The 15909-nt window shown below is 38.2% G+C and overlaps 1 protein-coding gene across 2 annotated transcripts in view; it reads left to right on the forward strand.

Annotated features, from left to right (window-relative positions):
* Positions 1–15909, forward strand: part of LOC127632669 (interleukin-17 receptor D-like) — a 41143-nt gene that overhangs the window by 10814 nt on the left and 14420 nt on the right. For both annotated transcript variants that reach the window (XM_052111397.1, XM_052111398.1), the window contains exons 2-3: positions 13026–13089; positions 14748–14873. In XM_052111397.1, the coding sequence (XP_051967357.1) occupies positions 13026–13089; positions 14748–14873 (190 nt within the window). The remainder of the gene's footprint in view (positions 1–13025; positions 13090–14747; positions 14874–15909) is intronic.

A 15909-nucleotide genomic window follows, 5' to 3' on the forward strand; every position in this document is an offset into this window, starting at 1 on the left:
CAATTAATCAGCCGATATTTGTCCATTATGATGTAATCTGTATCCTCTGATAACATGCTGACTTGGCCAATTAACTATTTAGTAAACATTGCACATTTTTTATAGTGATAAACCAATATATTAACAAGACCAATTATTGGCTGATGTTTGGCCACTTTGAGATGCTTTTCGGCAATTCCAGCTTTATTGACGTGACATTTGTTGTGAAAACGTGAACTTGAACTTCTCATAGAAAGTACTCCGTACCAGAATATAGAACCATTTATATGTATAATCATAAATAATTTATATGTATAATCATAAATAAAGTCAGATAAAGTCCAGACATCTGAAACATTTTCATTCTAAACGAGTTTTCTTCCAGTTTAGAGCGGGAAATTAGATTGCATTATGGACGTGATTAAAATGGACATGAGTTTTTGGGAGACCACACACTTTGTAAAAACTCTGAGAATTAAAAAGAACAAACCAGAAATAATACTTTGCACATAATGTAGAAGGGTTGGCACTCATAAGGACATATTATGTTTATTTTTTGTTCATTGTCGTTTTCACATAGATGGGGAAACCCCGTTGTTACGGACGTGACCACTCCGAATGCGGTGTCTACATGACTATAGGAAAGCATGTAAATTGCTTAAAAAACATTAACAGTGAGCTCTGGTGGGTTTTTATCCTGTAATATTTGAGACATCGGGTTAAGGCTGTATAATGATGTTAAATAAAAACTGACATTTGCAGTGAAAACACGATATGATGTTGCACGATTAAAGACGGAGCTTGTGTGTAACCCATCATTGAAGGCTTTTTTTAAGAGCTTTGTGTAATTAATACTGAACTTAGAGAACGTGATTCTCCCTGCTATTATGATATACTGTAGGCCATTGCTTGCTACATGAGTCTAAAATATTACAGAATATATTGCATGTGTCAATATGATCACATGGTCTATGCTTTTGTGTTAAAAGGAAGTCGCAATCATGCGTCAAAATTATTCCAATCTTGTTAAGTCTAATGAAGTCTCGCAATGCAAAATGGCACTTTCGGCCATTTGAATTCTAAGAAGAGGAAAAAAAGATGCAACAACGACTTGTCAGCGACAAGGTCAGCATACATTTAATATTTCATACCAAGTATTCATAGTCATTTCAAAATTATAATTTACTTGTTAAACATGAATATGCCACAGAAATAATTTTAGCAATGACTATTTAAAGTATTAGTTGACAAAAGCAACCTTGAACTGTAAACGAGTAACATTATATATAAAACAGAGAGGTATGTGTATGTCTTGGGTATGTCAAGTGGTGAGTTAGCATCACTTTGATTCGCCTATTTATTCATTCATCTCTCTCTCTCGCTCTCTCTCTTCAAATTAGCACAAGAACTCAGAATACACTATGTAAATAAATGCACATCGGAGCTCGAAGATTAGTTATTCACCCATTGATTATCCACGATTTGATATGAATTGTCCGTAATGGTCATGTCTGTAATGCATTGTTATGGCTGTTTAAAGAAGGAAGACAATTTGTTCATTGACAAAAGTTAGCTTTGTACAGAAAGTATAAATTTATTTGAATTAATATTATTTGCGTTATATAAACTTAACCTCTAAAACTCTACAGACATTGACATATTTGTGGAATTTATGTTTTGATTTTTAAGCTTAATTCAAGCTCATCTTCAATGTGAATGATTGATTTCAGTTGTTGATTTCAAATCTTTCCAGAACTCCTTTAGCCCCTCTCATGAGCACCAGGATGTTTGTAGCTGTCTTGAGTTGCAGACATGCTCTGAATGGACCATAATTGCTCAGTAATGCCACATGATCACCTGCAGCATTGAGCCAGCGTACGGAAATGCCGCCACACAAATTAAGATTCAGAGCCTCACACAAATGCAAAAAATAACATCTGAATGAATGCTAGTGTTCCTGAAGAAAGTTACTGCTGAGGGCAACATGTTTAGAAAAGGTCTGTCGTATTTTTGTTTTCAAGAAGTTAAACGTTTTTTTCACCATTTTTAGTTTGCATGCAATTGATTTAATAAAATGTTTTGACCATAAGAAAAAAGAAAGGAGTATTTCAAAGATTTGTGGAGATTTTGGACAAATTATGGTCAAATTTTGCCATCATTCACTGACCTAGTGAAGGATGGTTTTGAATACCACACTAACAAAAAAGTAAGTGGCATGGTACCAGCCTATATCAAAGTACCATGGGTTTACCAGCACTGTTCTCCGGTAACTACTTTGTAACAGCAGACAAATTAGTTTATTTTTCTATGAGTCATGAATCCACTACAAAGGTGCACATAAAAATTGTATAATTAATTACAACAAAGTACCCCGATAGCAAACACGAATGTGATTGTCCTGGAAAATGACTCTTTTTGGAATATGCAATTGGAGACATATGTTGTGGTAATGAGAAACGTGTGTTAGAGCTCTGCTTAGCTAGGTCATGGTCAGATTTGTCAAATCAAATGCAAATGTTCATTTCCATTCTTGTTTGGACATTTAGAAAGAGATTTCATTGGATTTAACAGATACTAGCGGTGTCAAGAGGAAGTCAATTTGTCAAAGCTTGGGTGTGATTTTTGTGACCTTAAAATTTTCACAGAAAACACCAGTATCAACTAAGTATTGCAATCAAAATGTCATTATTTAAAATGTGCACTTTTAAGAGTTACTCTTAGGCCAGTTCAGAACACGACTTTATTTTAAGAATGTGAAATGTCAGAATAGTACTAGAGAGAATTATTTATTTCAGTTTTCTTTCATCACATTCCCAGTGGGTCAGAAGTTTACATACACTTTGTTAGTATTTGGTAGCATTGCCTTAAATTGTTTAACTTGGGTCAAATGTTTTGAGTATCCTTCCACAAGCTTCTCACAATAAGTTACTGGAATTTTGTCCCATTCCTCCAGACAGAACTGGTGTAACTGAGTCAGGTTTGTTTTTCAGTTCTGCCCACAAACTCTCTATTGGATTGAGGTCAGGGCTTTGTGATGGCCACGCCAATATCTTGACTTTGTTGTTCTTAAGCCATTTTTCCACAACTTGGATGTGTGCTTGGGGTCATTGTTCATTTGGAAGACCCATTTGCGACCGAGCTTTAACTTCCTGTCTGATGTCTTGAGATGTTGCTTCAATATATTTACATAATTTTCCTTCCTCATGATGCCATCTATTTTGTGAAGTGCACCAGTCCCTCCTGCAGCAAAGCACCCCACAACATGATGCTGCACCCCCATGCTTCACGGTTGGGATGGTGTTATTCGGCTTGCAAGCCTCGCCCCTTTTTCCTCCAAACACAACGATGGTCAATATGGCCAAACAGTTACATTTATGTTTAAACCAGAGGACGTTTCTCCAAAAAGTAAGATCTTTGTCCCCATGTGCACATGCAAACTGTAGTTTGGCTTTTTTATGGTGGTTTTGGAGCAGTGGCTTCTTCCTTGCTGAGCAGCCTTTCAGGTTATGTCGATATAGGACTTGTTTTACTGTGGATATAGATACTCGTCTACCTGTTTCCTCCAGCAGCTTCACAAGGTCTTTTGCTGTTGTTCTGGGATTGATTTACTCTTTTTTCGCACCAAACTACACTCATCTCTAGAAGACAGAATGAGTCTCCTTCCTGAGCGGTATGATGGCTGCGTGGTCCCATGGTGTTTATACTTGAGTACTATTGTTTGTACAGATGAACGTGGTAAATTCAGGCATTTGGAAATTGCTCCCAAGAGCCAGACTTGTGAAGGTCCACAGTTTTGTTTCTGAGGTCTTGGCTGATTTATTTAGATTTTCTCATGATGTCAAGCAAAGAGGCATTGAGTTTGAAGGTAGACCTTAAAGTACATCCACAGGTACACCTCCAATTCAGTACACCTCCTATCAGAAGCTAATTGCCCTTGACATCATTTTGGTATTTTTCAAGGCACAGTTAACTTGTGTAAACTACTGACCCACTGGAATTGTGATATAGTTAATTAAATGTGTAACAATCTGTCTGACATTAGTTGAAAAGCAAAGTGTTTTCAGAGGCAGAGCAAGTTTTGATTTTAAAGAGAGATTATACAGAACTTGTTTTAAGAGAAGAACTTTCCTGCAACAACAATGTGAATCAAGCTAGGGCTGAACATGCACTGTTTCTTTATATTCCAAGCAATTCATTGGACAAACAGTGATAAGTGGTCTCGGGGTTTTGTTTGTTTTCACGGTGCTGGGGAACAAGCTCAGCGAGAGCAGCTTAGCATGCTCAAATCAGCAACATCTAAAGCACAATATCATGTAAGTGCCTGTAAGACAAACAGTGATGGAGAGCGCCTGTTGCAGACTCTTAACCCCTCTTTAACTTTACTGCGGGTGATGGTCGCTATCCTGCACTGGATTTATTTTATGGGAGGTGATGTCTTTAAGCCTGCAAGGTTAGTCTGTCTTGTCCAAGCAGTATGGTTTGATTTCGTACATTTACGACACTTGCAGGTCTGGCTGCGTTGGTCTGCAGTAACGGATAGTTTAGTTATGTAGTTTCCAACCGGTGGGTTGCAACCACCCCAAAAAACTGTTAATTGCAAATAATAAAATGCAACTAAACATATTATCAGATGTTACTAGAATATGAAAATGGGCTCAACAACTTTTGATGCAAGTAAATGCTTTACAAATATTTGTTGTTGATGTCAAACTTCACACAATAGGTGTCCCGAGTTGTTCCTGGCAGGCTACTCAGCCTTACAGGCTTGGATTAGGGTGTGGGTGGGGTTGGAGCATCTGCAGCCTGCCAGGAACAAACCCAGGCACTTTTGTACAATGGGCAAAACTTCACAACAATGTGTGAACAGCCCCTTATTAACAAGACACAGCACCAATGGAAGTTTCTCAAAGTTACCTCTCAAAAAATCTGTCTTTTGTTGATTGCAGGTAAATATTCACTTAATGTTTGTATTCCATTTTCTAAAATATCCATATGCTGTTTTAAAGAGCGAGAAACTGCTGCAAATTATTCAGAGAGTTAGCAGTCCGAACTTGTCAAACTGAATAGCCAATCGATTCAAACCTTTTTGCTAACCTATTTGGCCAATTCGCTGAAAAGAACCGAAACCAAAAGATTCGCTGCTCTTTAAAGTGTATATACCCTGCTCTGTCCTGTTTGTGCATTATTACAGTGTTTTCAGAGTATCAGATGTGCTATGAATTTGGTTCCTTTCATTATGAGCGCATTATATTTAGACCCAGGGGCGTCCTAAAAATGTTTCCCCAAATTTTAATTACAACATGTCCACTGATTCAATGGCATGTTTACATATACTTGTATACAAGATTAATACCTGTAAAAATCTATCTGCAAAAAAGGGAAGAGTAAAAAGTATTTAAGTAATTAAAATAAATGATGACCAACCAATTTCTGGCAAGTTCTTTGAGATAACGTATAAAGTAAAACTAATTTTTTTTAACGTTTGTTATAATGTATCATGTACCATAATTTATTCGCTCAGAAAACTTAGCGAATAATTAGTTAACATTTTTAATTGATTCACAGCCCTAAATATAATAAAAGTACATTCATAGTATATAATAATAACAATATATAAACATAAAAATATATATTCTTTGAAAACCAGTCTTAAGTATAAAACATTTCTCAAATAAATGTAGCAGATTCTAAGGATGGATAGACATGTATAAGTAGTTTGAGAGTGTAGAGAGAGCCACTAGATTGCTTATGTGCATGCTGGGTGCTGAATGATTCGCTTCAATGTAACTGGAGTACTTGGAGTCTTCAGAACTGCATAACTGTAAGATTAGGGTGGGTGCGCAACACAGTTCACGGCATCCATCAGTTTTTTCTTCTGCAGCAGTTTAATAGAGCAATCTGTTGTTTGTCAGACACCCCACCATAAAGAATCAGCAACAGAACAGACTCCATAAAAATACCGTTCTTTAATCTGTCCTCAATACTTCACAAATAAACCTGTGGACTATGCATAATAAAGGGAGCAAACATGTATTGGTCAATGCTGTACATTTGTACGCAAGCAATGCTTTAAATAATGAAGATCATTTAAGACCCATCTTCTCAAAGTTTACACGCTGATAGTAACTACATGCAAATGCACAGCACGCTTGAATATTATGAAAAGTTGCATCTCTTAATTCATCCCTTTAGAAGTACCACAACAAAAAATACTAGTTTGTTGTTGGACGACTAGTGGAACATCTTGTCAACCTGTCCCATTTGTAGGATGTGTATCTTTTTATGACTTCTGTCCTCAGACTTCTTTACATCCATTGCCCTTAGTAACCCTGTCATTCAAACGCTCCCAAACAGATGATTAATGTAGCTTTTCTAGTATATGTGAGTCTGGTAAATCAAATTCCTCTATATTTTGGGGTTTGTGTGTCTAAGCACCAGTTTCACAGTTTTTCACCTGGCCAAGCTCCACGTGGTCACTGTCCGTAACCATAGCAACAGTCAGGCTCAAGCGCAGGAGATCTTCACATTTGGGCTTGCACCGAAAAACTGCTTTATATTATATATTTGTACATTATTTATATATATATTTATTTATTTTACGTTAAAATAAAACCTTTCACAGTTTAAACCATAGATTCAAAATTCTTACGGTAATTAACTGTGACATTTTTAATCGCAATTAATAGTGAAACCGTATAATCGCAACATCTCTACATGGGAGTGGGCAGAGCTGCTGAGCTCTTCTACCGCAGTTTGTTTGCCTCGCGGCATATCTTTCTCTTCAGGGTCATGTTCTGCCCAGGGGAGGGTAGAAGAAAGGGGAAATGCATAAAAAGAAACAAATGTAGAAATCTTTTTTTTTTTCCACGTTTAGAAGATATAATTACTGTTATTATTTGGAAAGAAGGCAGAACACCTGTTTGGATCAGGCTTTGGTGTGCTACAGCAAGCACGCACCCCCCCATTCCCACCTGCCTCCAGTATGTTCTGACATGCTCGTATCCCATGAAGCCACACAATAGCCAACAAAAGTTCTTCTCTTTAATGGCGTCTGTTGGCCATGCCAGGTGTGTGTTCAATCAGAGGGGGATTTTGAATGAAGCTTAAATTTTCATGTTGTTGCTTAACATTTTACACTGATCTACATTTTTGGTTCATCTCCCTTTGCTTATCCCCTGGTACAGTGATGTTGTCAAATGGTAATACCGTGGTACTTTTATATTTGGGGTCCAAAAGTCAGCAAATGAAAATGCTTTAACTTTTGCATTTTCCAATATAATTCAAATAGTTTAATTACAAATTACATGATCAGCAAGATAATAATTAGCTAGAAAATAAAATTTTAACATGAATTTCAGCATGTCTTATGTATGAGGGTCAGTGCTGTTATTATTCATGTGTATATAAGATGCAAAGAAAGTATTTAAAAACGCTTCACTTGATGGTTAACCCACTTCACATTTTTAAAGCCATTTAATGCACACAAGCTGGCATGAACAAAACACGAAGATCATGTTATCCAGCACGATTTGAGAATGTTCTACATAACATGTTGTGTACTTCAATGGAAGCAAGGTACCATCAACCTACCATAGGTACAATTTTTGTAAGTGTGCATAATGATCCTGCAGAGGTCAGAAATGGCAATTATACCACAATGCTAATGCTACCATGGTTAGTACCATAGTGCATAACCCAAACCCATGGGATCACCATGCCACTTATTTGTAAGTGCAAATACAACACCCTGATCAGTTTCCCAAAATATTAGATTGGTTTTGACTTGGGTCATCATGTGTTCTCTTAATTTTCACAGGGCATTTAATGACGTGCTCATTAAACAAAAGGCACACAGTCTTCTCTCTTTTACGATCACTATTTAGGGGCTAATAAAGCACAGGGAACCTTGTTTGACCGGGGACTGACCTCCTTGTTTTACCTCTCGGGCAACATTTCTGCTCATTTGCCACATGAGATGCAGCGAGTTTATGGGCCTAGTTGCAACACCCCCAGCCCAAACTGTCCATTTGAAGTTTATAGGATGCTGGTACCATTAGTGCAGAGAGGGCCAACACGTCACAACGACTGCGGAGGGTTTTCAAGTCGCTCCTCTCAGCGGGACAAACGGCCCGCAGGTACAAAGGGAAGGAGAGGGGGGGAGGTGGTACTTGTTCAGGATGGTCGTAAAAGGGTGTTGGGGAGAGTGTGACAAACTTGTTAGGAGGCATTATGCAACCCTGCAACCCCACCCCTCCCTATTTTTTTCCTTTCAAGCACACATTTATGCAAAGAGATTTCTTACAAAAGATTTTAATTGAAATCAAATAAACATAAAATCTCATACTTGCTAAGTGCGATTGCAATCCAAGCTTGCAAGATATGTACAAAAATACAAATGTTCCTGCAATTGGCGACAGCGTCGGCCATAAAAAAATTGTCTAAAAAAGTTAATGGTCAAATAGTTGTTTGATCTCATTTACAGTAACATGAGATCATATGAAACTCTGACGATGACGCGTGAGAGCAGCACTGCAGTTTGTGCACGACTGAGGAGAGGAAGAAAACACATGTCCAGATGCACGCTAAACCTTACAAACCGCTTCAGGTGATGTAGATCCCAAAGTATGAAGGAATAATACAAAATAAGTAAATACAGAAGCACTCTCATTGTGGAATAAGTGGATCTGCCACACCGCTGAAGCAAAACTTGCATGTTGAGCGTCTTTAAAGGAAACACCCCGGCGTTATATCTTAAATGCATTTATATTTAATGTGTTACAGCTTTATTAAAGTTCAAATAATACAGAAGCAGGTCATGTAAGTAACTACTTATGTGAGAGATTGAAACTGCATCTGGCTGATGCACACACTGTCGCGGGGGCGCTTGCAGGGAAATCTTGAGTCTTGAGAAAGAGACTTAAAGGCTGCCGCAAGTCTCAAAAGTGTGAGTCTGTGGTCACAAACAGCTTGTCTTATTGGCTACAGGTGTGTAACAGTCATGCAGCAGCTGTCTGTCTACGGTGAACTCAGGACCCTGCTGGGCATGTGGTGTTAAACCCCAGGACAGCATGGCAGGAACCATTAGTGAAGCTCCAGTGTGGCTAACTTTCTCACTTTATTCTGATGCTAAATGAGGAATTAGCCTGACGGCCCCTTCGTCTACAGGGCTGTAAATGTTTTTTGCTACCTAAAATCCCTCCTTTTAAAAGCAAGGCCGAGGGCTATGAGCCAAATTAGTTTGTGCTTTCATTCCCCTCAGTTCATTAACGCAGATAACTGCGGTGTTAAACTTTGAGAAGGGCACAAGATGTTTTTCCACAAAAACTCATATACAGGGACTAAAATATGGAGATATCTGAAGGAAAGTTTGTTAGAAATAAGAATATAAAAGGATATGAAGATATCTTTAATATTTCTGGAGTTACAGGCCCTCCAACTGGGGAAAAACAACACAAAAATGAGTTTTCTCCCATTTTTGGAATCACACCATCAGTTAACTGATTTTAGTAATGGATCTACTTGTATCTGACCCCTGTTTGAATTGACAGAATGGCTCAGTAGAGGATTTTAGACCGATTTGAATCTGAAGTTCTTTCGTGGTTCGCCTCCCTGTGGCCTGTCTGTCTCTCTGTAGTTCTCTCTGGTTGTACATCTGGACCAGGTACGGGGTCCACGAGATCAGGAGGTCAATCCGTCATCAATACACATCCTGTGGAAGTGGTCCAGAGAATGTCATTAAGACAGATTTGTCTTGAGCGTTTCAGTAAGCACAGCAGTGATTAGAGCTTGATGAATCAGTTGGCCGTGGACTGTATTGCTGGTGTTTGCACTTATGTAAAGCGTTTTTTTTTTGTTAGAGACTTACAGAAAATGTGTTGTGGTGAGTTGTCCAGTTCATCTGGGATTATATTAGTTTATATTGGATTACAGATCTCTCCTCAAACAACAATTTAAGGGCAGTTTCCCCACAAATAAAACATGCTGCTTCATTTATTCTAATGGAAGTGAAATATCATTGGCATTTTCTGTATTGTGAAGCCATTTTAAAATGTTGTTTTAAACCTGAAAAAAGAGAGACTTTCTTGGCCCATTACTTTTATTTCTTTCTGTGAAATATAAACTTTTTTTTTTTGACAGTGTAAAAGCAAAAATGACAAACTTTTTATTTTAAGACTTACTGATAATATATTTTAAGTTACAGTTGTTGAATCCAATAATGTCAGCAGGTCAGCTCTGTTGGTTTTGTTTCCTATTGTGATCATTTTTATATGTTATATATACTGTATATGAACTACTGTTTTATAATTTCTCATTAGCCTATTCGCTGGTGGTTATGCTTTTTATAAAGTAAAGTAAAATCAACCTTTTAAAATAGATTTCCTATCCCGATATCTCAGTATTGTGATTTTCATGACAGTTAAACCCATTTTTCATAAACCTTCAATACAATTGGCCTAAACTAAATATAATTGAATAGACCATCATTTAAAGGCAGGGCTTTACTGTTTATATAATATATTTTGCCATTACTTTAAAGTGAATTGGGGGGAAAATATGCTTAATTGCCAAAACAATAATTAGCACTGTCAGTTTAACACTTTAATTCAGTGCGACTTATTATATAAAAACTAATGTGGTGAAAAAATTAACACAATCATAATCCAGGACCGTAATAGGGAATTTTCCCACCATCGGAGCACTTCAAGCTTGAAGTATCCCGTTCATGTTTTTATGAGTCCCTGACAGTAGGGGGCAGTAAGCACAACTTTAGCCGTACAAGCAGCACACTTCTGCACAGTAATGGGGGGGAAGTCTGATTTATTTACGCAAACCAATTCTTTCGGACAGTTAGTTTCAATGAGCCAGTTTATGTTATTACATCACTTGTACGTAATTCTAACATCCTGGTGTCACTGTTTTCACACGCAAACATTTAAATAAAGCCATATGTGAAAGCATATTGCTGATTATTACCTTTTATTCAATGAAGTTACTATAATAAGGGTGTTTGTTGTCATCAGTGTTTCATGCAGTGATCCTGCATGTCAAATATGACTGTCAAATATTGATTAAAGTTTCTTCATTAAAGTTTTGCACTTAAAGCACCCAATATAGACACTAATGCACAAACATGAATATGTTCTGCGTGTCTAAAGCATATCAAGATAAACTAGTCTCAATCAACTCACCTGAAAACACGATTCAGTTTATAACAACTTAAAATCTAATCTCTATGCACAATAAACAATAGTAAAATACATTTACTCAAGTCTCTCGACTGAATTTTTTGTTGCTGCATGTTTTAATAAAGTCATAAGCATACACTGATCAGCCACAACATTAAAACCATCTGCCTCAGGGCGTGCTGAGTGACTCCAGCCAGGTCTCCTTAGCAACCAAATTGGCCCGATTGCTAGGGAGGGTAGAGTCACATGGGGTAACCTCCTCGTGGTGGTGATTAGTGGTTCTCTCAATGGGGCATGTGGTGAGTTGTGTGTGTATTGTGGAGAGTAGCATGAGTCTCCACATGCTGTGAGTGTCTGCGGTGTCATGCACAATGAGTCATGTGATAAGATGCGCAGATTGACGGTCTCAGAAGTGGAGGCAACAGACTTGTCCTCTGCCACCCAGATTGAGGCGAGTAACCGCACCACCACGAGGACCTACGAAGTAGTGGGAATTGGGCTTTCCAACATTGGGAGAAAAGGGGATTAAAAAACAAAAACCCATCTGCCTAATATTGTGTAGGTTGCGCTCTCATGTTACCAAAACAGCGCCAACCCGCATCTCAGTTCAAACCAGTCTGGCCATTTTCTGTTGACCTCTCTCATCAACAAGATGTTTCCGTCCACAGAACTGTCTCTCACTGGATGATTTTTGTTTTTGGAACCATTCCTAGTAAATTCTAGTTCCATCTGGCACCAACAATCATTTATGCAATTATCTAATCAGCCAATCATGTGGCTGCAGTACATACAATCATGCAGATACTGGTCAGGAGCTTCAGTTAATGTTCACATCAACCATCAGAATGGTTTGTGCCAAACAATCAATTGACAGCCCTAAAAATAATGGAACACCAATCTCTTGGAGCACAGTGTGTCCAATCAGATTGGACTGGTACGTACTCTTGCATAATTAGAATTTTTTTGACCATTGCTCTGCTCAATTGGAAAGTAAATGAAAATTGACCTTTTAAAGAATTTTCCTAGCATGATATCTCAATATTTTAGGCTTTAAGCACATCTCCTGGGAGGACTGAATTGTATATCATCCCACCATGTCAAACAACTTCCTTTATCCAAGATAGCATGGAAGACGATAAGATCTGTAATACACACAAGAGTGCAGTGACCTCAAAGCAGAGCTGGTTTAGTGTCATTCCACATCCGTGAAAACACCTTCACTCGGTTACTTTTCTTTGGAGTACATGCGCTTTATTATATAATCCCTATTTTATTTATCAACTTGTTTGTTTTTGTACATTCGCTCTGATCTGGCACGCTGATTACAAAGCTCTCTTGTCTCGGGTGTGTCTGTCTGGTTCTGTCACGCAAGCATATTTGCTTTGACTTCTTTTGAAACACCTTCAAGAGCTGTATTCGAATCAGGGGTAACAGCTCATTATCTCACCTGAGTTCATCGTTTGTGTATAAACGGCTGATTCTGGGTCAGTGAATGCCGCTTGAGCGGCTATATTGTTTCGGGGCGCCCTCCTCTGTAATCTCGAGGGTTATATTCAGTGTTTGGCAATGAACACAGAGTTGTTGAATGCCAGGAGCCTCATAATTGTGGGATTGTGCAGTGTGGCTGTCACCACATCAAGTGCTGGTGGTTTTGAATGCTCAAGTGTGCATTCCTGTTACGCAAGTTGCTGATTGGTTCTCAGCCGCCCATGTGCTGCCATAACAGTGGAGTTCAGATGTTATATTGAAATAAAGTGGAAGTGATGGGCATGTATGAACTATGTTGTGCTTCTGTTCTCTCTCTCTCTCTCTCTCTCTCTCTCTCTCTCTCTCTCTCTCTCTCTCTCTCTCTCTCTCCAGGGATCGCAGTTGTCCAGTTTTGATGAGAGTGGTCGCAAGCTTGCAGTCACATTGCGATATGACAGTAAGCAACTTTATGGTCAAACCTCTCTCTAACTGCAGTGCCCGGTCAGGAGGCTAAATCTTGCAAGAATTGGCCTGGTCACTCTAAAATTATTATCATTATTTTAAATGATAAGAATTTCTATTTTGCATCTTATTAAAAAAAAATTTGCATTGTGACATTTTCATGGCAAATAAGCACTTTTACTGTTATCCCCAAAATCCTCATCTCTTTTTAATGCCACTAGGCAGCGTTTTTTGTGGATGTTTTCAAAAATGTCTCGCCAGGGAAAATTTTACTTTTTTTTTTTTTATCAAATATTGAAATGAAAGTTATTATGTAATGTCCGTTGCGTATATTCCTGTTTTATATTCTATATTGTGTACATTAGTTTTTAAAACTACCTTGATCTTGCCATGAAAACAGCCCCTTTAGACGTTTTTTAGAATATATATTTTGAAATGTTTTACAAAAAGGCACATTTTGTTAAGGTCAAATGGAGTAACTTAGGAAAACAATTATATATGTGACTCAAAAATTCAAGATATTTGGAAAAAACTGATGGATATAGTTTTTGTTACCTTAAAAATTGTGTACACTTACAAGTATTCAAAGACAGTATTTTAATACCTTTTACTTAATGGTTACATCACTTGATATTTTTGTAAAGCCTTTAATGTGATTAGACTAGATTTTTAGAAGATTTCTCATTTTTATCACCTCAGGCACCTTATTTGCCTATTATTATTATTATTATTATTATTATTATTATTATTATTACATAAGAGGAATTTTCTCATTATCGTGAGTTATAAATAAATATATATTATAAAGTACTATGCAAAAGTTTTAGGCACATAAGATGTTTCACAAAAGCATTTGTCTTAAAATGGTTATTTATATTTTCAGCTTTAATATGTTAATGGGAAATATAAATGTTAATTTTGCAGATAGAAAAGATAAGACATTAAGTGATAAATGAAAACAATTTATGTCATTATTTTTGAAGACATCCTCACTATGCAACAATTTTCACAAGTGCTAAACTTTTGTACAGTACTGTATATGGACGAAATCTGAATGGCCCTAAAAACAAGTTTCATTTTATTTCAGAAAAATATAATTTCTTATTTGAAATACCAGAGCGTGTTCTTGTTAGGTTTTGTGAGATCCACCCTAATTGATTCTCTTTGCTTGGCTTAATAGAGTATTTATTATTTCATTAATGACTAACATTGTTTCTGTCAAGCATCCCAAGCTGTTGTCCGCCCCTAAAGCGCTGTATGCATTGAAAAGTCACATTTCTCCTTCTGTAGCGAATCCAGATTCCTCTGTAGTCATTTCTCATTGTGTGTGACTACGAACGGGAACGGCCACGGCTAAAAGCCATCCTTGTTAGCATCACAATAGCACTCGCGTGAAGAAGAGCGGCGGGGTGTGAGGCGGACACAGGCGACTGCTCTTCTTCCTTTACCTGCTTATCTGAGCAAAAAACAAGTGAAAGAAAGACAGAAAAAAGAGGGGGGTGGGGGTGTCTCCTTGTATGGCTGCATAGTTTCACTCTGAACTCTGCCAAAGTATCTCACCGATGTTCTCACTGGGGAAACACTCCGCTGACTGTCTGTCCTTCGATCTCACTCGCTCTCTGTGTTGCGTTCTCTTTCTGTTTTCCCAATTAGACTGCTCTGTAAACTGGAATCCGGTGGGGAAACACGCCATCCATGAAGTGAACAACATCACCTTCAGTCACTTGTCTTGTGACAGCCAGGCGGCCGTGGTGGTACACTGGATGGCAAGTCCACTCGGTAGGTGTCTTCTCAGGAGTGTTGGGGAAATTACTTTGGAATTATAGCTTGCCAAAGGTGAAATGTCATTTTTTGGATGTTAAAATACTTTCTTCTATCCCAGCTGAAACCAGTCAAGAGAATGCCTGTTCCTATTTAACTCATAAAATCAAAAGAAACAAATACATTTATAAAAAAAAAAAACACACACACACACACACACACACACACACACACACACACACACATACACACATACACTCACCTAAAGGATTATTAGGAACACCTGTTCAATTTCTCATTAATGCAATTATCTAATCAACCAATCACATGGCAGTTGCTTCAATGCATTTAGGGGTGTGGTCCTGGTCAAGACAATCTCCTGAACTCCAAACTGAATGTCAGAATGTGAAAGAAAGGTGATTTAAGCCATTTTGAGCGTGGCATGGTTGTTGGTGCCAGACGGGCCGGTCTGAGTATTTCTCAATCTGCTCAGTTACTGGGATTTTCACGCACAACCATTTCTAGGGTTTACAAAGAATGGTGTGAAAAGGGAAAAACATCCAGTATGCTACAGTCCTGTGGGAAAAAATGCCTTGTTGATGCTAGAGGTCAGAGGAGAATGGGCCGACTGATTCAAGCCACAACACGCACAACCTTGAGGCGGATGGGCTACAACAGCAGAAGACCCCACCGGGTACCACTCATCTCCACTACAAATAGGAAAAAGAGGCTACAATTTGCAAGAACTCACCAAAATTGGACAGTTGAAGACTGGAAATATGTTGCCTGGTCTGATGAGTCTCGATTTCTGTTGAGACATTCAGATGGTAGAGTCAGAATTTGGCGTAAACAGAATGAGAACATGGATCCATCATGCCTTGTTACCACTGTGCAGGCTGGTGGTGGTGGTGTAATGGTGTGGGGGATGTTTTCTTGGCACACTTTAGTCCCCTTAGTGCAAATTGGGCATCGTTTAAATGCCACGGCCTACCTGAGCATTGTTTCTGACCATGTCCATCCGTTTATGGCCACCATGTACCATCCTCTGATGGCT

The sequence above is a fragment of the Xyrauchen texanus genome, chromosome 39 (assembly GCF_025860055.1).
Source record: "Xyrauchen texanus isolate HMW12.3.18 chromosome 39, RBS_HiC_50CHRs, whole genome shotgun sequence".
Taxonomy (NCBI): Eukaryota; Metazoa; Chordata; class Actinopteri; order Cypriniformes; family Catostomidae; genus Xyrauchen; species Xyrauchen texanus.